The sequence below is a fragment of the Corylus avellana genome, chromosome ca5 (assembly GCF_901000735.1).
Source record: "Corylus avellana chromosome ca5, CavTom2PMs-1.0".
Lineage (NCBI taxonomy): Eukaryota > Viridiplantae > Streptophyta > Magnoliopsida > Fagales > Betulaceae > Corylus > Corylus avellana.
The window spans coordinates 33508136-33533060 of NC_081545.1; the positions used below are offsets into that span (position 1 = coordinate 33508136).

The 24925-nt window shown below is 37.4% G+C and overlaps 4 protein-coding genes across 5 annotated transcripts; 1 reads left to right on the plus strand and 3 right to left on the minus strand.

Moving 5' to 3' along the window:
* Positions 1–1551: 1551 nt before the first annotated feature.
* LOC132182573 (uncharacterized) lies at positions 1552–4971 on the minus strand. The gene has a single exon (XM_059595857.1). It carries the CDS (start codon positions 4927–4929, stop codon positions 2194–2196), a length of 2736 nt encoding a protein of 911 aa, XP_059451840.1. The 5' UTR covers positions 4930–4971; the 3' UTR covers positions 1552–2193.
* A 4190-nt stretch (positions 4972–9161) lies between these two features.
* LOC132181216 (protein NRT1/ PTR FAMILY 5.9-like) lies at positions 9162–16550 on the plus strand. 2 transcript variants are annotated; one of them, XM_059594333.1, is made up of 6 exons: positions 9162–9699; positions 12907–13078; positions 13156–13410; positions 13503–13720; positions 14740–15257; positions 15652–16550. In XM_059594333.1, exons 3-6 carry the CDS (start codon positions 13353–13355, stop codon positions 16490–16492), a joined length of 1635 nt encoding a protein of 544 aa, XP_059450316.1. In that variant the 5' UTR covers positions 9162–9699; positions 12907–13078; positions 13156–13352; the 3' UTR covers positions 16493–16550. The 2 variants fall into 2 exon arrangements, with proteins under 2 accessions (XP_059450316.1, XP_059450315.1); XM_059594332.1 differs by lacking the exon at positions 9162–9699 and having other exon boundaries at positions 12762–13410.
* Positions 16551–17429: 879 nt separating this feature from the next.
* Positions 17430–21027, minus strand: LOC132180930 (eukaryotic translation initiation factor 2 subunit alpha homolog). The gene is made up of 7 exons (XM_059593929.1): positions 20535–21027; positions 19168–19230; positions 19001–19087; positions 18775–18921; positions 18549–18653; positions 17998–18096; positions 17430–17771 (listed from the first exon to the last, which is right to left on the minus strand). Exons 1-7 carry the CDS (start codon positions 20916–20918, stop codon positions 17616–17618), a joined length of 1041 nt encoding a protein of 346 aa, XP_059449912.1. The 5' UTR covers positions 20919–21027; the 3' UTR covers positions 17430–17615.
* Positions 21028–23073: 2046 nt separating this feature from the next.
* Positions 23074–24640, minus strand: LOC132181340 (uncharacterized). Its single transcript, XM_059594521.1, has one exon. It carries the CDS (start codon positions 24406–24408, stop codon positions 23425–23427), a length of 984 nt encoding a protein of 327 aa, XP_059450504.1. The 5' UTR covers positions 24409–24640; the 3' UTR covers positions 23074–23424.
* Positions 24641–24925: the final 285 nt, after the last annotated feature.

Here is a 24925-nt window from a genome sequence, read left to right on the forward strand (position 1 = left end):
ACCGGAACCGGGGTCCCGGTTTTTTTTTTGTTGGCAACCGGAACCGGAACCGGTCCCCGGTTTCCCGGTTTTCCGGTCCCGGTTCCAGTTTCCTGGTTATTTTTGACACCCCTACTGTCTGGGTTGTAGACGGTGACACAGCTTTATGAATTCTGCCACGCGAGGTGATTCTAACACTAATATACGATTCAACGAATATGAAGAACGACGTCGTCTGGTTGGATTTTACTTGGCTTATTTCTATTTAGTCCTTCCATCTCACATGCATCAAAAAATTATTCTTTTTTATTTTTCACTATTTGGTTAGGAGAAAAAATACTAGTTAACAAAAATAATTTTCAAGTAAATGGAAAATTTGTTATTGTAAGAAAAAAAAAATAGAATTACTTGGGTTCTGAAAGGTGTAAGTTATTTTGAGATTTCATCTTTTCTCATTTCTTTTTGGTCTTTTCTTTTGAATTGTCGTAAAAAAATTTAGTGATATATCGTATGTTACAATCTCTCAACATTTATCCTGCTACATGCAACTCTCTCATTTCAATTAAAGAAAAAAAAAAAGAAAAAGAGAAGCTTTCCTTCCCTTTTCACAACCCCTCTTCTCTCCTCATCTATAGATTTTCGTTATACGTCTTTCTTTATTGAATGAGAAAAATACATTTATCTTCCAAACTATTACTACTTTTGCACTTGTATTTCAAGACTTTGAAAAATGATATCCCACCACCTCCTCAAACTATATATATATATTATTATTTTGTAAGTACCTCCTCAAACTACTTAAGAGTAAGGGTTAACCCTTTGTTTTAGTATTTTATATCCACTTGGATGGGAACTGTGTCACATGAGCCGTACGTAATATTTTTTTAATACAAGCTCTCAAAAATGCCCTCATTATTATAATTTGTTTCCTGAAAAATGAAGGTTTCAAAAAGGCGTGGTAATTTAGAAAAGTAAAGTTTTCGTTATAATATATGTCAAGATTACCAAACAAGGTGAATATAGAATATATGAAAAGAATATCAAATGATTTCCATAATTGTGGCATGCTAGCTAGGCATAGATATCATAAACCACAAAAACCTTTCGTAATGTGACTCTTGAGGCAGGTAACATCCTTCGATTGAGGGAGCCTCTTGATAGTGAAGACTCCTATACAAAGACTTGCAAGAAGTATAGATCTCTTTTGATGTACTCGTTTGGGACTGCCCGAAGAGTCATTGGGCTTCAAACCGTGGTTCGAAAACCAAGGGGGGCCCATCAATCAATATTGGGCCTTCCCTTTGAGTGGGCCTGGCTTGGTCCAAGGCCAGATGGGCCTTTGGTGAATCAGCAAAGCTTATGGTTACTTTGTTATGTGCTTAGCGCAGAGAATGTGGTTCACATTCTTTAAGTGGATTTGGTAAGTGCTTTTGATGAATGTAAGTTCTATAGATTTGGTTATTGTTCTAACTTCTATGATACATTTTGTGGTTCAGTTTGTTATATGTGATTAGTAATTGAATTGGATATTGATATTGAGTGGTTCCTGGTGATTCAATAGAGTCAGAAGTATGCATAATCAAAATTGTTAAAACTATATATTTCCGCACAGCTTGGATGGTGTTCCAATAGTACGTCATGAAAGGAAACAGGTGTGTCACAACTCAAAATTACAACATCAATAGAACAGTAAGATCTAAACGATCCATGGACATGAACTACAAAAGTATACCTATACTAGCAAAAAGTTACATACCCAACAAATCCAGCATCTTCTGCTTGTTTCCCAAGTAATCCAGCATCCTCTGCTTGTTCTTTCACATGTGTGCAAAATTCCACATGACCAAATAATCGTATAGGCAAATAACTTTTTCAAAGTTAGGATGTTAACCAACTGAAAAGAACACGGAATCATCATTGTTGTGATCTGATGGAAAGAAACATAATGATCTTATAAGAAGCCATCACACCTGCTACTGCTTACAAAACCCAACCCAGGTTGTCTCAACTCCTTGGCACTGAAGATCCGCGCTTCTCTACAAGCCCAACAGCACATTTGAAAGATGTTGATGACAAGTTGATCATGACATATCACTTCTCACTTTCACTGTAAATACTCTTTTTCTTTTTCTTTTTTCTTTTTTTTGATAAATTACTTTCACTGTAAATACTCTCAAAAGACGATGAAAACTAGGTCAAAAGTTACTAGACTAATTACCCAACACATTCCACCTGCAATGTTAAATCCTTGATTCCGGCACCATCTAATATCCGTGACACCTGTGCCTTTGTAGAAGCCTTATCAGTTTCCTTTGAGATATGAAGATTTAGTGTCCCCACAACATCTGTGCTAGTAAAGCTCCATACGTGCAAATTCCTAATCCCAGATACTCCCCTTATCTTCATAACATCAGTTAGAGCTTCTTTTAAATCCTGCTCATGCACCCTAGGAACTCTTTGGAGTAAAATTTGTGCAGAGTTTCTAAGTAATGGGATAACTGAAGATACAATTAAGACTGAAATAAATATTGAGCAGGCAGGATCAGCAACAAGCCATCCCTTATACTTAATTAAAAGGGTCGATATGACAACTCCAACACTTCCCAATGTGTCTGCCAGAACATGCAAAAATATTCCTTCCATGTTGTGGTCAACATGACGATGCTGTTTTTGTGGTTCTTCTCCACCAGGCGGAAGTTTTCTTGATTGGGAACCATGATTTCCTGTGGAGGAGCAACTTTTAGTATCTGAACAGTGTGAATGGGTGTGGGAACCTGCTCCTTGACCATGAGATTCTGCCACATTGTGGCCTTCAAAGGAATGACTACATGAGCTTCTTGAAGAACTATCGGGGAAGCTTTCATGTACATGGTTGTCAACTTGATGATGATGATGATGATGGTGATCATGGTCATGTTGGTGAGCATGCTCAAGATGATCGTTACAGTTGGTTGTCCCACTAATGTGATCTTTACAATTATCAGCACGGCCATTGGGATTATAACTGTGGTGTTCATGATGGTCATTGTGGTCAGAGCATGATTTTTCATGGTCATGATGGTGGGAGTGAGAATGAGAATGTGAGCATCCCTCATGACCATGTCCAAAATGTTCATGAGAATGTTGGTCATGATGGTGGGATTGGGAGTGAGAATGAGAATGTGAGGATCCCTTGTGATCATGTCCAACATGGTCATGAGAATGTTGGTCATGATGGTGGGAATGGGAGTGAGAATCAGAATGTGAGCATCCACCATGGGCATGATGATGCTCCTCATGAAAGAAAATCAAACCAACCACATTTACCACAAGCCCTCCAATTGAAACAGTCAATAGACTGTTAGTTGAGATCTCCTGAGGGTCCAAAATCCTCTCAAATGACTCTAGAACTATTAGTGCTCCAACCAGAACCAGGAAAACAGCATTGACATATCCCGAAAGAACCTCAAATCTCCCACGACCATAATTAAACTGATTGTTCGCAGGCAAACGTGAAATATATGAAGCATATAGCCCAATTGCCAGAGCAGCACAATCAAACAACATGTGACAAGCATCAGATATCAACCCAAGACTATTGCTCATGAACCCAGCAACAAATTCCACAACCATGTACCCCGTGTTGATCAAAAGGAAAAGTGCAATCTTACGGGACTTCCTCTCACTCCAAATATGCCGGATAACTTTCTTAATCGAGGTAGTAAATAACTCGGGAGACTCCACCCCCAATTCAAGATAATTCGAATCAACAGGATCTAACTCCCAAACAGCCACATAAAGCAATAAACCACAACTCAACAATCCCCAAAGCGAGAGCTCTGGAAAATAGAACAGCTCTAAAACAAGAGTACAAACAAATGTAACCAAAAACTCCTTCCGAAAATCTTTAGAACTCACGAGCTTCTCATCACTATAGTTTTCACTCAAAAGAACACCGAAAACAACAGTGTTTGCCAAAGGCCAAATCAAATTCCCAATGGAAACACTATCTCCCTCAGCTTTAAACATGCGCATACTAATAACAGCAGGAACAAAAAGAACAATTGTTGTGAAAAACAACGAAATCAGCCTAACCCGTTTCCGACCCAGTTGCCTAATCGTCCCCCAATTCATTGAAACACGCTCGTAGCATCCCAGAAACCCAGACAGAAACGGCAGCAACATTGGCCAAACTCTCACACAATTCTCTCTCGGAAACACCGAAACACCCCACTTCTCGACCAAAGAAGCAGAAAATGGAAAGCATTCAATCCGATCCCAACTAATAGACAACAAAAGCAGCCCGAAAAACAAAGCGAAAAACCCACGAACCTTAGACGACCGGTACCGAATCCGGTCACCGAAACTCCGATCTCTCCCCTCGGCAATGAACCGGGCTGCGACATTGCCAGACATTTCCGCGAGAATCATCGCCGCTGTGCCACAGTATCTGAGCGCTTGGAATCGAAGAAGAAAAACCACAGCCAAAAGAACGGATTTGGCGACCAAAACTCTCCGCTGAGATTGCGTGATCGAGGACAGTGGGAAAAGGGTTTGGCTTTGATGCTTCGGGTTAAATGGGTTTTTGGAAGAGGAATTGGAGGCGAAGAGTGAGAAGGAGAGGGTGAGGAGGAAGGAGAGAAGAGAGACGAAAAAAGTGAAGGGGAAGAGAGAGAAGGAAGGAGATGAGCGAAGGAAAGGGAGCAGGGAGTAGAGGGAACGGAGAGAGAAGAGGAGAAGGAAGAGGAAGGAGAGGGAGGACTCGGTGGAAGTGGAAGTTCTGGAGTTGAAGGAAGAGAGGGAGGAAAGGCGGTGTTTTGTTGGGGTTGGGGTTGAGGTTGGGTATGGGTAGAGAGGGTACGGTCTATTCACGGTGGTGGGTGTGGTGGAATTGGTGGTCGCGGTGGCGCCGCGCGGTGGGAGTGAGAGGCGGTGAGGACGATGTTGCTGGTGGTGGTGGTGGTCGGCCATGGTGGACGATGTTATGAAGCTTGTGAGAGAAAGGCGTTTGAATCTGATTTTTGTTATTGTGAGAAAATCTTTGGAGTAATGGAGCAGTTAGACTCGAATTCAAGGGGTGGGACCAGGTTGCTGATTGGAATGATTAGAACCGTCAGATGTGTGATCAGTAGTGAGAATGTTTCTGCATTGACTTTGCCTTGTTCTCTGGGTCTTGATTTAGACTATTGACTAGCCTGCCGAGTCTGATCAGTCCTCCTCCTCTTCCCATTTCTTTGTAGAAAACAGGTTTCTTGTATTCAATGTACTGGGTGTTTGATTTTTGGAACAGCCTTCTTGATCACCCATGTTCACGCAAGACAGTGGGAGTGGGATTGCTGTCTCAATTACAAGCCCATGGCTGCATCATGGGCTTACTTACATCTGTGCAGCCATCAGGGCCTTTCCAGCTTCTATTTTGTCATGATATCAATTCTTGATCTGTTCACCATGGACCATTGTCAACGAGGAATTGACGCTGTAACATACCCAATCGCCGAAAGGCACATAAGCCCTTTAATTCGGGGCTCGTCGAGCTCAATGACAATTGAATTGCCAACTGTTGAAAAGCCTTTGAGGCCCACCTACCAAAGAGCCCACCCGCCTATTAAGTACATTAGAGCCATCGAATAAGATTAACCGAGCATGTAATATCTGTCCTTAAAAGCATGTGAATTTAAAAAAAAAACATGTGAGATATATGTTAATTTAATATATTGAATTTGATGAATTTTTTTCAACTTAAATGGGAGAAAAAACTTTATCCTATAAAATATTGGTGAAAGAATAAAAGGCAAAATGGCTCTAGGCAAGGCAATTTAGAATCAACAAAAAGCTGAGTTGAGCGAAGAGTTACTTTTTTTTTTTTTTTTTATCTCATTAATAGAGGAATCAAGAGCATTAAAACTCTTACAATCACAGAACATAACGTTCTGAAAGATCCTAGCCGAAGCTAAAAGATCAAAGTCGTAACTAAAAGATTACACATCAAAGACGCCAAACATCCGCTAACCTATAACTAATCTTCAGTTGGAATAACAGATCTGCACTAGGCAGACACAAACTAATGTATAGGTAGCTCTTATTTCTCGATCCTGGGATCAAAAGGACCCCATGCCGACACATATCCTCCTGAACCCGAGAGCCAGGATATCGTTCACATCTACAATCCCAGGGGTCTGGACTAAAATAACAAGCGAGGAGATCAAGAAAGAGGACATGGCCTCATTACAAGTAGCAAGAAAAATACAGGGAAAATCAAAGTAATACAACTAAACATTTAAAAATAGGAGCACACTAGGCGGATGACAGCAGCCGGAAGAAAAGCCGATCGCGTGCTTGCCGGAAACCGATGCATAGATGGCGTTGAAAGCACATCGCGGTGGGGACGCGTGAAAAGACCCAGCAGAAGACAGTAAACGGCAAAGCTAGCGCGGAGGAGATCGGCGGCGCACTTAGAGAAATTGGGGGAAAGTTTGAGTGAATCCCCCATGAGCGGCACCCACAAAGTGTGCCCAAACAAACACCTAGCAAAAAAAAATAAACAAGCAAACAAAGAACAACAACAGGAAAAAGAAAGTGAAATCCAAAAACAAACACAAAAAAAAAAAGAAACACAAATCGAGGAAAAGGGGGGGGGAAGGAAAATGGGGAAGGGCGGAGAGAACAGATCAAGGAAAAAGAGGAGAGGGGGAGGGGGAGAACCTTCTCCCCCTCCCCCTCAGCTGTGCAGCTTAAGCTCTGCTAGAGTTACTTTGACAGTGGACAGTGGTGGCTTTTGGGTAATTGTCTTTTGGCAAGTTGCCATATTAAAACGGCTTTGGTTGGTTGGCCTTCGAAGACAATATATGCATAGATGAATAAATGTACAATCGTAAAGTCAATTTTCTATTAAAATGGAGTGCCTGTATTCCAATGGTTGTAATGAAGGTTAAGATCGATTTAATTAGTAGAGTGAAATGGAAAGGCTATTAGATTTTTTTATCAACACAATGTTTTGGGTTTTAACTCCCATTAAATCAATGGGAGGAATTGTCTTTTAGCTATTTATAATGAACCACATGTAACTTATTAACTTTTACACGTTATAAGTACACTTATTAAGACTCTAGACCTTAACAATTATCCACTACATCCACATGTTACAAATTCTTCTACTTTAAGTGACTTATATCTCACGTAACTTCTCATTATTACTATAACTCCTATGACCAAGGACAGAACCACCCTTTGGCTTGAAGGGGAGGGGGCAGCCAAGCCAAAGGGTGGTTCCCAAATTTTTTTTTTTAATTTTAAAATAGACCTTTAAAAATTAAATTTTGCCCTCTCCCCCCAAACTAAAAGTTATAGTTCCGCCCTTGTCATGACTTTTGTGTAGTCTTCTTATTCTTCTTATCCTCTTAAGACTTCTATTCTAATAAAGGCACGTTCAATTTTGTCATGCTTCTTTTTGTTCCTTTTGCATATGCATATGTTACTTACCGGTTATTGATAAATTTTTCAAAATTATGAAGAGACAATTGTGATTAACAAATGGACCTCGGGTATATTTATTAATGTGTTTTGGGAGATTTTTATTTTTATTTCTTTGTTTGAAAACAAAAATCAGAAGAATAAAATTTTAACAAATGAAGGTCTACCGAAAGCATAGTATTTTCTTATAGTTATTTGCTCTTTTTTTTTTTTTTTTGACATGTCCGCACAAGAGGGGGAAGGAGATTTGAACTAGTGATCTCCACTTCATTAAGTGTGGTCCTAGTTGATTGAGCTACCTCTTGGGGACAGTTATTTGCTCTCTTAGTAGACTCTAGGGTGTAGATCATTAATAAACCAACGATCTCTTAAATGAGTGATGAAAAAAAAAAAAAAAAAACCGTAATATTAAAGAAAAGGATAAGCTTTGACAAATAACGATCAAGATTGTTAACATGAAAGTATCAAAATTTTACATATAGCATAAGTTTATTAACACCGTAACCATCAAGCAAAATATTTTTTGTAGGTTAATTATATTACTTTACTATATAGATAACAAAATATTATTTTTAATGCAATATAATTTTTAAAGATTATAGGGAAAATTATATTTTACCCCCGCAAAGTTTGGGGTGATTTGTAATTTGACCTCCAAAGTTTTAATTTTGGCAATCCACTCTCCCAAAGTTTCAAATTTTTGCAATTTGACCAATTGTATCCAAAAGTTTCCATATTGCCCCTAATTTTTTATTTTTTATAAAAAATTTTAAAAAATTGGGGTGGCTGCCATCTGGCCATTTTTGCACCCACAATTTTTTTTTTTTTTTTTTTTATATAAAAAATAAATAATAAATAATAAAAATTATAAGCAATATGAAAATTTTGGGATAATATTGGTCGAATTACAAAATTTTGGAACTTTAAGAGGATGAATTGCCAAAATTGAAACTTTGAAAATCGAATTGCAAATCGCCTCAAACTTTAGGAGGTAAAGTGTAATTTTTCCAAGATTATATTTATGAAAGTCTCAGTCTAGCTGGCGGCCGATGATCATCATACCTCTATTAATCCTTGAATCTTTCACTTTTTCAGCTCTCTCAACAGTTAGTTTCTAAGATATTTGTTAGGAATTCAAAATCTCTAGAATATTTATTTTTATCTATATAAAATTTGAAAAGTCTTCATATTCCACGATTTTTTTGGATCTACCTTCATGGCTAGTATTGTGTGTTACACCAAATTAAGTGAACAAAATTTAGTTTCTTCAAACCAACACCCCTTTGCAAACTATTATTTATGATACTTGACCTCCTAAAATTATCATTTCATTGTAAATGGGGCATTCCATTAGCTGTTGGCATTAAAATGAATAGAAATAGGCCCACGTGAGCTACACGTGCATAATTTGAACTTGAAATGCCCAAATTTTCCTAAGCTACCATTTGCAAATTAAAGACGGAAGCTATACCAAAGTACCATTTTTATGACACTTTGGCCCCCTAAAATTGTCAATTCGTTACAATTAATTTGGTCAATCCATTAGATGTTGGCATTAAAATGAACTGAAAATGGCGTATGTGACGTAAATGTACATAATGTTTACTTGAAAAATTCAAATGACCTCGATTTTGAGCAAAAAATACAAAAATCAATAACATAGAGATGGTACATTAAATAGCCAATCATTCTTTGAAAGCTTTTGGGGATGACCGATCATCCTCTCAAGGTTGAAGGGACAGCCGAACCACTTCAAAGACCTTCAACAATAGTTGCTAGTTGGCATTGATCCCTTCAACTTTCTGGGAGCAATAGTTTGGTGGTGTTTTGGATATATATATATATATATGAAGACAAACCAAGCCCTCGTAATAATATGCATCACAACAAACTGGGGTTCAGTCAGACGTGATAGCATATGAGAAGAAGATTCTGTTTCCCTCAAAATATTGTCAAAAACATACCAATTCGTACGACATCATACGAATTGAAAGATATATGCCTGCCATTTGAAACAAAACTACTCATGCAATTTCAATTTTCAACTGCATGTTCCACTTTTTGGTGAATGTTCACCAATATTGAGGTTTTCAAAATTCCAGCCTGTCAATTAGAATCGGAACATCCTTAAATAATCACTTCCATGCATATTGAACAACCATTGAAACAGGTCGAATGTCAAAGCAACAGAGTTCCTTATCTGGCCTCCATGATCAAATCTAGCTAGCTTTTCTCGGTTCTAAATTTGTAGACGATCAATGATAAAAGGAGGTAACAAAATCACTCTCTCTCTCTTTGAACTTTGTATGATGATCTCTGGAAAGTTAGTGTAGTTTTCTGTACTATCCTTTTATCAACTGTGTTGATGGACATGCATGATTATAATTATGATTGTTCTTTCGTTGTACGTACGATTTGAAAGCCAATCTGTTGCAGATTACCATTAAATCAAACCTTCTATATATATATATATATATATTCCCTCAATATTCTTGAGCCTGCTAGAAGATCATCTTTTATTTTGATTGAACAAATTTTTCTTTTCAAATTAGGTTGGAGAAATTAAATTTCTCAAATCCAATATATTAAATTGACATCCCATGATTCTCTCATATACATTTTTAATAGAATTAACAGAAATATAATTTTTTTTATTATTATTTAATAGATTAATTGGGTTGAAAGGATTTCTCCTAATTAACCAAATTCCTTGACATGCACCATAAGCGTGCACCAGCTGCACCACTCGGCATACGAGGGATTCATATTTCATCATCTCGAATCGTTTGACATCCAATATGCCCTTAGGCCTTAATTAGTCCTTAGATTACCCATGTTAGTTAGCATCCCCTTTTATTATCTAATTAAATACCCTGAACAATTATTATTTTTTTTTAAAAAAATAATAATAATAACATGCTGAAACTTCCGTATCAGAGAGGAATAATGAAGCACTTTTATTGTTCACGCAACATTGCTAAAGTAGAATGTATATACTCTAGTTGGCTTGCCAATTATAATGGCGAGTTATGTTGACATGAATCGAATTCCTTAACAAGATTTCATGCTTCTCAAACACTCCATGCATGATCTATTTAGTATAATTGTAACTTCTTGAAATATGACAAACATTTGCAGCAAAACTTGAAATATGTATATATATATATATCAAATGGCATTTTACAGAATACGATGAGCATAAAGTAGCTGGATAAGATTCTGAGTTTTAAATTCGTTTAAGTATATGCGTGCTTCACTTGTCAATAAAAATAATGGATTCTAATAAGAAATAACTTTATTATTATTATTATTATTATAAGCTAGTAGTTTCACATGAATCATATTAAAAGGATATTCGAATATTCTAGTATAAATACAATTTTCATGGACCACATGACAAAATTCAGTGTTGATTAGTGTTGGGGTGAACACTAATTTCAGATACACAGCGGTAGAAGCTTCTCTTAATCTCAAAAGTTGATTCAAGAGATGGGGTTTTCACTCGCACTTATAAAGTGACAACTAGTCCCTTTCACATTCGATGTAGAATAACTCCAACAATAAGAGTATTACAATCTTTACTATAAGTTTTTTACAAATTCATAAATTTGATTAAGACTAACATGATCGATAAGTACTACATGAACTATCACGCCAGTTTGTAAAAAGTTCATGTTACACTTACAATATGATCACTTATTAAAAATTATATTTGATTATAAGTGTTACGTAAATTATCATGTCAATTTGTAAAAACATTATTGCTCCAAAGTATTTTATGAGAAAATTTAGGAAACTGAGAGTCCCCACATCAAATTGATAATCTGTTTTACATGGTTGGAAGATTGCATAGATTGTGTCTAAGAAGACTGGCCAATTGAAATAAAAGATATCAAGTGTACGAACTTGGTGTTCCTTGCTTACGTGTCCACTGAACTTGTGTCTACAGCAATGCTGACTTCCTATGTATTCGAAAGGGTTCCAGTCTTCAGAAAACCCAATAGCGAGATGCCACCTAGGCCCAAACAATTCGCGGGAAGCATTGTCTTCTACGTGGCGAAAACGAAGTGGGCTTCGTGTACGAACCGGTGACCGCTATGTTTTCTTACACGTTCTTTTTAAGGGGTCGCACTGGCACAGGATGACAAAGTGATATCCATCTCACAAAACCACCAAGCTAGGGGAGTGATTCGGTGAATCGGAAAAGGCATGATGCTCACTGATTAAGATTGCCAACTGTCCATCTTGTGGGGTAGCTTGGTAATTTGGCCCATTCCCGTCAGCTAGCACTGGTGTAGCTAGTGCTATTCTCGATCTCCGGCCTTGTCTCTCTCCCCTCTCTCTATGTGTGTAAAAACAGCGTGTTTGTTGTGTGTTTGCATGTGGATGGTGTGTGTTCGTTCGTGCGTGGTCTTCTCCGGCATTCCATGTAACGCATTCTGTAGTACTTCTTAATTAGCGTAACGTAGGCAAGGGGATGATCAGTCAGAAACGCATTCGGGTAATTTGGCTTTTTATCTGCTGGTGTCTGCTCTTTATTATGGTTTGGATTGGATTGGCAAAAGCAGCAAGGAAAGTGATGCATCATGCATGGTTATCAGTTGGAAAGATGATATTGTGACAGCACATATACCAGATTCTTTGAAGATAAAAATGGCGTTTTCCGTGATCCAATGGGGTCTTTGTTCAGTGGGGCTTCATCACAGTAAAAAAGCAGTTTGATTTCCTATTCTGGTCGTTTCCGAAAAATTTATTGCAGTGTTAATTGGCCTACTCATAACTTTGTCTTATGAATTGCGTCCAGTGCTCTTGAAAGTTGAAAGTGAAAGTATTATCATCATTTCTTTCCTGCCCTGCATATATATATAACTTTGTCATATGAGTTGCGTATATCCTCTCTTGAAAGTGAAAGTATTGTCATTGAGTAATAATAATTTTTATACCTATTTATCGCATTTATAATTTATATTGATTGATGTGATATATTTTGAATAGTTTTTATATCAATCACTTAAAAAATCACTTAAAACACATTATGCCAAGGTGGAAAGAGTAACTTGTTTTCTTTTTCCCTTTTTCATATTTTTGTTGGTGTTCTTGTTTCTTCTTGTGTTGAATCTGCCCTTGAAAAGAAAATGAAAATCATAAATTATATATACATACACAAATTGAAATTGTTTCTGACCAATTCATGACTTACTATGTGGTATGATTTAATTGCCATTTTTATGAGTAAATGACAATTAATTTGATGAGATTTCTCTTATACGATCGAGCTAATTAGCTCTAGGCATCTTAAGAAAAAGAAAACAATTCCTACTACAAGTTGGTGATCTTAATTCTTACATATATTTGCATGTTTTCATATTGGCGTTACATGACTTCACTTGCACAAAAAATTCCATATATGACGAGAATAAGTTTACAACATTATCGAACCCTATGCTCCGAGCTTTAAAAATATTCGCGGAATTACAGGTGTACACATCCCAAGTGTTAAAGATACAGCGTGGCAACGAGGCGTGGCACATAATAGAGGTGCCTCACGGAATCAAACTGGGTGCATGAGGTTCTGTTTGGTATTGCATGTCGACATGTTTTCGTTCTCGATAACGTCGCCGTGACACCATATGTGGAAACGGATGAAAAGGTAGTGGGATTAGCTTTTTCTTGTCAAATAATACAACCATTGTTGGGAGAGCTTTAGCTTTTTAGTGATATGTCTAGTGTCCCATTAAGGCCATAAAGAGAAAAGCTTTAAGACGACACAGCGCCCTTATCAGCCAATAATGAGTGCTTCTCCTGCATCCTGGTCGATGAAGCCATCACTAGAAGCTACGTACTTTGCATACAGATGACAAAATAGAAATTCTTCTTTGCCTATCAATCCCGGAGCTAGCTAGTACTTTCTTCTAATTTCTCTCATGGCTGGAGATCAGAGAGCAAACCGCAGGCTCAGCAACTCGTGCATTCTCCTAATAGGTAATTAATTATCTGTTTATATGATTTAATTAATTATTCATATGTGTTTGATTTTAACCCATGGTTTTTTTTTATGGTGAATAAATGAATAGTGCTAGCTGGCATGGAGAGGCTGGCATTCAAAGGGGTGGCATCGAATCTAGTGACTTATCTCACAGATGTTATGAATATGAGCAACTCTTCTGCGGCCAAAACGGTCAACAGCTGGTGCGGCTTTACCTCCATGCTGCCATTGCTTGTGGCTCCCCTTGCCGACTCTTATTGGGATCGCTATTCCACCATATTGACCTCTGCTGTCCTCTATGTTGCTGTGAGTACTCACTCCATCCTCTATATATTCTTCTTCCATAATAAATCCTTCTTTTTTTTGTTCATCGATCTTTGTTGCTGTTCATGCATGTAACATTGCTATTGCTATTGCTATTGCTGCGATATTTGTGGGCATGAATGAAGATTAATGCAAGTTTACTTTCTTGGATTCGTCTTATTAAGTCGTGGCTGATGATTTAGAGGCTTTAAGAGATGATTAGATGAAGCATTATGATGATGGAGCCTGAGTCATCACCACCCTATATATTGAATTATAATTAAAATTACTATCCCCTTTAGAGTTTGATTCGCTGGTCAAATATTTTTTGTGGTCGTTAATATATATAGATTTATTTTTGTGATGATGAAGAAGATAAATCTTTTTTTTTTTTTTTCTTTAATCAGAACTATGTCACCAAAATTAAGCCTATTTAATTACAAAGATTAGCTCCCACGATCTGACAATTTTGAGGATATTATAATGGCATTAATGTGACTGATGATGGTACGTGCATGATTGCATGAATTTTCATTCAAGAAAAGTTGTTATAATTTTAGACCACATATGGGGCCGCAGATATAAATTAAAAAGATGGCGGGTAACTTAATTAATTTTGATTAATATCTTCGTAGATATAAAAAAATATGTTTTCTTTTATGCATGGTTAAATTTCACTATCAATCAATCAGTACTGTTTTTTCCACCATATTTTTGCAAGTGGGGTGAAGGGATACTGCATGTGGTTCATAGTTATGTCAAGGATATCTTTGTTTAATGGTATCAAAATAGAAGGTTGGCCATTTGAGCAAAGACTACTCTTTACAAAAAGCCAACACTTTTTTATTGCTTTTATTATTATTATTATTAATCGGTAAAAGAAAAAGCAAGTGAGCCTTACAGTCTCCTTTCAGTCGGGTGTTTGAGCACCCTAATTACAGGAATTTTAATCCAGATAAATGATTATATTTTGTTTTTTCATGATGTATATATGTATTTTTTTTTTTTTTTTTCACTTTTAGGGGCTTATTGCATTGACATCAACAGCGCTGGCATTGGCATGGTCTCCAAGGAACGAAACGACGTCGTCGTCTTCACTTCTCTTGTGGTCTCTGTACTTAATTTCAATAGGCCAAGGTGGATACAACCCGTCTCTGCAAGCCTTCGGAGCAGATCAACTTGACGAGGATGAGGAATTGCCCTGCAGCAAAGACGATCAGAAATCTAAAAAAAAGAGTTTATTCTTCCAGTGGTGGTATTTTGGCGTTTGCAGTGGAAGCCTCATGGGTGTCACGTTTATGTCCTACATCCAAGACACCTTTGGCTGGGTACTCGGATTTGCCATTCCCATGATAGCAATGCTCACATCGGTTGCACTTTTCTCCGGCGGAAGCCGGCTGTATATGTATAAAGCGGATGAGGCTATCTACTGCAACAAGCCTTTTGAGAGCATAGTTCAAGCTTTTAAAGCAACCAAATCTAAATTTATGAGCTCTGGAATCCCCTTATCAAGTTACAAATCTGATCAGGTCGAGCTAGAGTAAGTTTTTTTGTTTTGTGTTTTTTTTTTTTTTGTGCGCGTTAAATTCATCGACTTTTTATAAGTTTAATTTATTAGGGTTATTCCACATCAGTTGTGAAAGAGGCCGGTAATCAGTTTATAAGTGTGAAGAAAAACCTCACATCTTAAGCTAACTTTTAGGGTTGAGAAAGACTCAAGACCTCTCAACATTGGTATCGGAGTCCAGGTTCAATCGACAAATCTCAGCCCAACAACCCATAGGAGAAACGAGTTGTCTCTGCTCCAACGCAGGGCTCGATGTGTAAATGGGAGATTGTTGAAATTATTCGACATCGGTTATAGAATGGGCTGACCGCCCAACAAAGTTTAACAGAAACCTCTTAGTTTGATGAAAATTCTTGCTTGTTTGCAGGCTTCAAGATCAGAATCCTCTTTGTCGTGAAGAGTTTGACAGCACAAAGGGGTTGGAAGAGAACCCGGCCAGAAATGGTGTACATGAAAATGCCAAGGTAGTGCTGCGGCTTTTGCCCATATGGACAATGCTTCTGATGTTTGCTGTAATTTTCCAACAACCTGCGACCTTCTTTACCAAACAAGGCATGACAATGAAGAGGAACATTGGAAGCAACTTCAAGATCCCACCAGCTACGCTGCAGAGCGCCATTACATTGTCTATAATTCTTCTAATGCCTTTATATGACAAAATTCTGATCCCCATAACTCGGGTGGTGACTTGTGATGAAAAGGGTATTACTGTGATGAAAAGAATGGGGATAGGGATGTTTCTTTCAGTCATAGCCATGGTGATTGCTGCAATTGTCGAAACAACGAGGCTGAAGATGAGCAGACAAATGGGAAATCTCGACTCACAGTCAGAAACGGTGCCGCTTAGCATCTTTTGGCTGCTACCCCAATACGTTCTCTTGGGAATTTCAGACATTTTCACTGTTGTTGGGATGCAGGAGTTCTTCTACAATGAAGTTCCCATTAGAATGAGAACAATGGGGTTTGCGCTATACACAAGTGTTTTTGGCGTGGGAAGCTTCTTGAGTGCCATATCAATTTCACTCGTCGAGATCTTTACCAGTTCAAAAGGAAAGCACAGCTGGTTCTCGGACAACATGAATGAAGCTTGCCTTGACAAATACTACTGGCTTCTAGCCTTGTTAAGTGCATTGAGCCTGCTCTTGTACGTAATTTTGTGCAAGTGTTACAAAAGTAGGAGTGAATTGGAGAACGAAAACTGTAAATGATGTTTTTGTTTTGAGTTTGAACACCCTTCTTTGTTAATATTCGTTTTTGCTTTGCGTATGATATTATCTTATATATGTTATTTCTGCTCAAGAGTTGTACGGGAATTTTGGTCTTTAATTAGCAACCAAATTATCAGTGACAGCTCAAAAATTATACATTTTGTTGTCATCGCTAATAACCCATATTTCTTCGACATTTTAAAACGAGTTTTATGAATAGGAGAGAAGGATAAGCACAACGATATTTAATTACACTCAAAATAGCTTGCGAGTCTCCAACCATCCCAGTTTTTTTTTTTTTTTAATATAAGAATGATAATTTTGTTATTTATTTGAGAGAAAGATGAATGGAAAAATTAAATTTAAAATGTTGGTATATATACTCGTATCATAAATTTGTAAAATTAAAAATTGAAGTCTAAAATTAGAATTTGTAGTTTCATATTGCTAGGGACCAATATGCAGTACCCCCCAAAACAAAAAAAAAAAAAAAAAAAGCGGGTGTGTTGAAAAAGAATGTTGTTTTAGTAAAGATTTTCCTTTTCGAGTTTGATCATTTTAGCAAGTATGCAAACCTAAGAAGTTCTGAAATTCCAGACTTGAATCAAAGCGGTTTCAGGCCGTAAAACGGGATGGCTGAACGAAAAGGATTTTCTATCTTTTTCTCTCTTTTTTCCCCACCCTATTTGCATTGTTCCCGCTAGAAGATCGATGTTTCCTTGATGGGTTTAGGAACAAAAGAAACAAATATATGTAGAAAGACAACACTCTTAAGATACAGGAATGCAATGCTTTCCAGCAAGTTGCCCCTTCTGATTAAGGTCAAAGATTCTAGCATGCTTGGGAGTAGGGGTGGTAATTCATGTATGAATATAACTCAATTCATACATGTTAAAGTATGAATATAAGACTATATATGTCAATTTTAACCTGATACTGATACTCAAAAATGCAAGAGAGTTTCTGCATAAGCACAATTTGTTTATGTTGACTTAATACATTATAAGCTTTCGTAATTGAAAACTACAAAAGTAGTTGGTAAATTGGCAAAATACCTCAAAAGACAGATCACTTTGAAATTGGTTGTACTCTTTAGAGTAAAAAAGTAACTCTCTACGCTATCTCAGTCTGTAATGCCAGAACCAGCATTCTCCACATCAATTTCTCCCATACCTGTGTCTTCCTCTTCTTCACTATCCTCATCACCACTAATTTCTTCATTATCCTCACGTAACTTGGCCATGTGCTCAGCAAGTAGTTTATCATCTCGTTCACTCACCTATATTAATGCACCATATTAAACCCAAAAAGAAGAATAGCAAGTTGCTGGGAATGGAAAAATCTATTTGGAGTTTGGACAAAAACATTGCGAAGCTACAGTGTCTAGAAAAATACATCAAGTTCTGGGGTTCTTCTATAAGATGACAACTGAATTCAAAGTCCTTTGGATGTCCAAAACAAATAGCAAAATCAACATTAATGTTAAAAGTAAGAGCAACACTCACTGCTCTGGACGCCTCCTTCACGACGAGTTTCCCCTTTTGCTTTTCTATTGCTTCAGTGCAAACTTCAATTGCTCTGTTGAGAACTGAAATTCCTTGCTCCTGGCCAATCCAAAAAAGGAAGTCTATCTCATTAGAAAATTATAAGCCCCAACCCAAAAAATAAAAACCAGTAGAATACTACAGAACTGCTCCAAAAAGGTTGACCCAGCTTGGTAAAAGAGTTGGCATGTTTACAAGATGTAATCTTAAGAACTTCCCATTGGCGTAAGGGGGAAGGATGAAAAGAAGAGAATGATTCAAAATGTAACAAAGCAAAACAACCAGTGAACCCAAATCGTAATATTTGACCGCAACATTAAAACACACAAATTAACTGAGACAGAATGAAGCAAGACATTCCCTTGCCTCAAGTAATGTTTACACAGATGCACACCGTATTGATTAGATGACTAGTTTAAATAACAATCAAATTTCCCTCATTTTGTATAGGATACAGGGCTAAAAATAAAATATAATATCAAATAAAACACTCGTGAGGATTTGCACAAAACCTTGTCAAGAGTCTGAGTGGTGAGAACATAAAGTGGAGGAGCAACCAATTTAATTTTCACAGGACATTCATCATTGCCAGCAGCTTCAGCTTTCCGCATGGCATCCTGCAGGGACAAATATTAGAACATGTGTAACCAGGATAGCACTTTGCAACTTAAAAATAGCTTAAAAAGATTTTTTTTGTCTAAAAATAAGTACAGATCAACAAAAGAACAAAAATAAGACCTTGATGTGAAGAACACCATCAAACTGGAAGCATTTCATTTCAATGTCGGCCCGAATCTTCATAGGTTGTGGGGTCATCCTTCTCCTAATATTTCTTACCAGAGCTTCTTTCACATCCTCCGTCATAGCAGGAACCACCCTAGTCACCTGAAAAACAATATGAAAAGTGGCTTTAGTCATCAACACGAAGATTGTGCAATAACACCTTAAACACAGCAAAATTTACCTCCCTTCCATCAGAGTCAATTTCTTTGACTTCGCGGGTAAGAGAATTCAGAACAGAATCAGGATCTGTCACAATTACTTTGAATGCCTGCGCATGAAACAGATTAGATCCCCAACTGTAAATTTAGAAGATAAAAAATTAACTCCAAAAGTAGTGAAAATTCATACCTCAAAAGCATGACCATATTTCCGGTTCCGGTATAAAGGCCAGCCTACATGGATATACAGATCCTAAACAGGTAACTTCCATTTAGTAATAACCAATGAAAAGAATTGGAACAATATGTAAGCACCACCATTAGTCAATAGTTTAGTTAGACATGCGATATTGAAAATACTTGAGTACCAAACCAGAAAAAGATCTCAGGCTTTATGGAGCTTGGCAACAACTATGAAATATAAGAAAGGATTGCATGGTATGGCTGAAAATATTATAAAGGATAGAGCAAGATCTCATGCTGGTATATAAAAATACAATTTGTTGTACGCCCAATAAACAGAGTATTTTATGCACCCACACACACATGCAAACAAACAGAAAATCCTAAATCAAGTTTGCAGCATAAACCAAAACTGGAGAACTTATATGCACATAATGGCAGGTTGGTTATAAGGGATTCAAGCAGCAATTCATCCTAAAACAAATTCACTGCTTAAACAAAAACTGGAGAACTTATGTGCACATTAATGGGTTCAACCAGTAATGCATTCTCTCTTGCACAAATGCATAGTCAATGCTACATGGTGATGCATCCATGGAAGCAACTGCAAGTTGCCAACAAAGAACCACCCAAAAAATAGGCAGTAGAATGATTCTAATTCCAACTAAGTGTCAATCTCCTCGATAGATATTGATGCCCAGTCTTACCATATATTGAAATCTACCAATTAAGCAAGTGATGCAACAGTGAAACTGCCCCCAACAGAAAACAATGGTAATTTAGCCAGAATACTTGTAGGCAGAGTATCAATTTCATTGCCCTTCACTTTCATATTAAATCGAATTGTAGAATCACAGCAGGATGTCACATGACCACCTTCACAACTTGCCTGCCTTGTTCTCAATTAAACATCCCCCCAACAGGCCCGCACCCCCAAATATCTCTTTCTTAAATCAATAATACCCTTCCCCCAATTATTTCCCCCATAGACATCCAGGCCTATAAGTATTTTGCTTGGTAGAGGGAAACTTCTCTTTTTTGAAAGCTCAGGAAACATAGAAAACAGCATACTCAAATTCTATTATGTCACTTCTCTTCAGTGTTCTCAGAACGCAAATAATCAAACAAGGGAGAACTCAAGCAGAACAAAACAGTAACCCCAAAAGTAAAACCAATAGTCATATCAACTAAATACGAGTCATATGATAAATCTTCGTGAGGATGTTCTCTCAATTTTCCTCAAAACCAAATAGATAGGTATCAGACCCGAAGCTGTAGATTGTTTCTTTTTCCTCTGTTCTTAAAATTGCCCAATCTTTCGGAACAACCAGAATAAAACACAAAACCCTAACAATCAAAACTGTTATCGTATACCTCCAAATCGATGCCCATAGTCTCGGCCACGTGGCGCATGATGGAGTGGACGAGCTTGCTCTTATTGTACCTCTCCTCGCAGGTCTGGATGTCCTCCTCGGAGACCCTCCTCTTGCTGAGGTCGATGTAGCCCTTATCCTTGTCCACCCGCAGCACCATCACGGGCTCGATCCGCCCCACTTTAATCAGGCTGCTCACGCTGCGAATCCGACGGCGCGAGAGCTCCGAGAACAGGATCATCCCCTCAATGTTGTTGTACTCGAGCAATGACACGTAGGCCCCCATGTCCGCTATGCTCTTCACCTGTATCATCACCGCCATGTCCACCTCCGGGTACTTCGCCTCGTACATCCGGCACTCCAGATTCGGAGCCTGCGACACCATCTTCTAGAACTGTAAAATTGCTAGAGGGACGAGTCTCTTTTCGGAAATCGTTCGGGAGAGGGTCCAGAGGGAGACGAGTCTATTGGCGGCAATTTTGTGCGTCGGGCATTTGTCTAGTCACAGCATGAACATGAACATGAGAATTTATACCTCAATTTTAATCTAATTTATTTAAATTAAATGGGTATATTTTTCAATAATAACCCGTTTGTGTTGAATAAATATTTTTTGCTTTTATGACTCGAGTCGCATCGAAATATAAATATAAAATTATATATATATATATATATATATTAATTTTAATATAATTTATTTAATTAAATTGGTTATACCTATTAATTTTAACATGTTGGTTTCATATTAAATTTGCGTCAATTTAAAAATCTTGTAAAAAATACCAGTTGTCAGACGAGGGCACAATTATATGTTCTTTTTATGTTTTGAAAGCTGGGCTTTGAATTGAAAAAGTTGTTGATGCGAGAGAAAATTGAAAAATGTATACATGTATTTACTGTGTTTATTTAGAAGACGATTAATGTTATATACCATGTCAATATTACATTACTATTCTACTATTTTGACGTGGCCTTACTAATTCATTATTATTATTTTTTCTTCTTTTAAAAATGGCTGAACGAAGGGATTGCATCTACTTTTATTTTTGAAACAATGAATGTTGATTTCATATTTTAAAAAAATAAAAATAAAAATGGAGAGGAGGCTTTGCATCTAGTTTTATTTATTTATTTATTTTTTATTTTTTTTGACATGTCCACACAAGAGAAGGGGGAGGAGGAATTCGAACTAGTGACCTCTGCTTCATTAGGAGTGGTTCACAGCCGATTGAGTTACCCCTTTGCATCTATTTTTAGATTAGAGTATTCATGCAACCATCCTTAATTAAATGATTACGTGGCCACCTCGTACTATGATAAAAGTGGTTGTATGGTTGTCGCCTTTAAATAGATAAGTTGGTCATGCAGCCGGACTCTTTTGACTTAATGGGATGGTCGCACCACCACTTCTAGCTTGATAGGGTGGTTGTGCGACCATCTCCATCTTGTTGGGATGATTGCACAGCCATCTCTAGACAATAACCTCTTGGGGTAGGTTCTGATAAGAGTAGTTGTATTTGTTTTTAATGGGTTTCACTGCCACGTTAGCTCAATGGGATACCAGTGTTGCATAGGTCATTATTCAACAATTTTTATATTTACATCATATTAGAACACCTTCCAAACCAAAAACAAAATAACATACTCTCAAAACACATTAACAAATATAGAAGCCCTCAAATAAGAAGACTTTCAAGAAAAACACAATCAGCAGAAGCCTTCACACAAGAAGAAAATCACAAACAGCAGAGACCACCACTTTTCTTTTTTTAATAAGAAGCAATATAACCACCTTTTTCATTCTTCTCAAAAATGAAACGCACATCCATTTAGCAATTTTTGTTAATTGACTTCCATAAAGAATAGTATTCTGCCCACTGCTTGGCCATACATACAGCGAGTCTGAGGGTGCCTTTCCTAATTGCTGCAGAATGCAGATATTAACCAACAATTTGGTTTGTTATTCCAAATGCATTGTGTTGTTATCAGGACAGCTAATTTAAGAAACTGATTTAAGTGGCTCCTCTTACCTTATTAAGTTTCACTTTTTTATGCTAAAATATGTTTATGGATGATAACCAGCAATTCAACCAAACAACATAGTCATAGACAAACCAACTGCTATTGAATATAACAGCCACATTAGCAATAAAGACTACCACAGCAATATGGAAGAAATTTAATCCATTAACTTTTAAGGCTTTTGTGTATCTCATAGAAACTGAATAAGGCTGATCTGTTTTACCGGGATCTAATCCCTTTTTGGCAAAATTTGTTTCTTAACATTACTTCAATTGATGGCAATTCACAAATCCAACAGAAGAAGGTGTTCTATTTCATCTCAGAACTAAATGTGGTGTCTTTGGTTTGATAATACCAACTACAGAGTTAAACACTAAATAGAATGGCAGAATTGAATATCCATGGAACAGATGAGCTTATTCAAAAAGAATATCTAACTATACCAAATCACATCAAAAGGGAAAAAAGTATGATGTTTGGATTTCATTACAAGAAACTCAAGCACATAGAACTATACCAAAACTACAACACTGAAATCCAGTAAAAGCGCCATCTCAATTCATTTACACAAAATAGAGAGAAATTGAAACATTACATGCACCAGCTCAGATGAGCTTATTCAAAAAGAAGTTCTAACTATACCAAATCACATGAATCACAAGAGACCACTCAATTTAGTATCCAAATCACATCAAACGGGAAAAAGGTATGATGTATGGATTTCATTACAAGAAACTCAAGCACATAGAACTATACCAAAACTACAACACTGAAATCCAGTAAAAGCGCCATCTCAATTCATTTACACAAAATAGAGAGAAATTGAAGCATTACATGCACCAGCTCAAAATTCGACAAGATTTACCTCACTAATGAGTGCCGTAACCATTCATTCCCGATTCCACAACACCCACCTTCTGCTTCCCCACATTGTCCTCTTCCTTAATTTCTTCAACAACATCATCATCAGAATCCAAAGTAAATTGCTGCATTTCTGCACCAAGCGGCCTATACTGTGTAAAATCGCGAGGAACTCCATATTTCCGCACAATAACCGAGTAGGCCCCCATAATCAAAACCACAATAAGAGCGAGATGGCAATTGAACTGAAGCGTGGCGATCGCTCTTGCCCGGTGATACTCGGGGTGTCCCTTGCACCTAATTGTATAATTCCCTCTACTCTTTTCATGCAAAGAGCACCCACTAGTGATCAAATTGGTGTAAAAAGAGAGACCCATTTGCACAAACCATGTCCCCTGTAGAATTAACCCAACCCCACGAGCCAATTTTGGGTAATTTGACTTTGGGGATTTCAATTCCATCACTGTTGAAAATAAACAAACAGTTATAGGTACAAGCAACAGATCAAAGTACCGGTTCTCAATCCCACTAGTGTTTTTTCTCTGCAAGTAAAACAACAGAAACTCTTCCGCGAAAGCGAACAGACCAATCAAACTAAGCATCGAATGAGGCATAGGAATTAAATTCGTGAAATTTACCAAGAAACCCGTAACGGAACACAGCAAAAAGAGCGACCCAATAGCGAGTACTTGCAGTTGGAGGGCCGAGCCGACTTTGTCATTGGAATTGAGCGCGTCAACGAAGGAGACCATAGAGTTCAAGATGAAAAACAAGGAGAAGACAGAGATGGAGATGAAGGTCAAAGATGAGGAAGATGGGTTCTTCTTGGTTCTCGACGATGAAGCCTGCGGTGGCGCGCTAATAGACGTAAGAGGTGAGGATGGAATCGAATTTTCGACTAGATTCTGGATTGAATTTGAGGAGGTGAGAGCTTCCCATGCGCCGATCAGAATGAATCCACTACCTGCCATGGTGTGCGTGAACCACCCCATTGTTGAATTTCTCTGTTCTTTTACTTTCTCTCTTTACCGGGTTTCTACCTATCTCTCTATGAAGATCTTGATCCAGACGTTTGGTTTCTGGGATGGTGAGGTTGGGGTTGTTGAAAGGTCAGAATGACTTTCTTTGATTCCTACGGTTGTATTCTGAGGATTTTACGATTCACAATGCAGTTTCCGATAAATTAGCAAACCGTATGCTGTCCCTGGTTTCAGCAATATTCAACATAGCCCAAATCCAAAATCGTGTGTGGATTTGGTGGATTTATAACTTTTTTTGTAATTGGATTGGGCTTCTTCAGGCGTGTTTTTTTTTTTAAAAAAACCCACACAAGGAAAAAAAAAAGAAATAATAAATTTCTCTTTTTTTCTTTTTTAAATAAATTATAATAGAAGCATTTCTCTACTATAATTACTAGGGTTAATAACTTTTTTGGTACCTGAATTTTAATGTTTTTATTTTTTTACATTTAGATTTTAAAAAAGACAAATCTAGTACTTTAAATTTTGA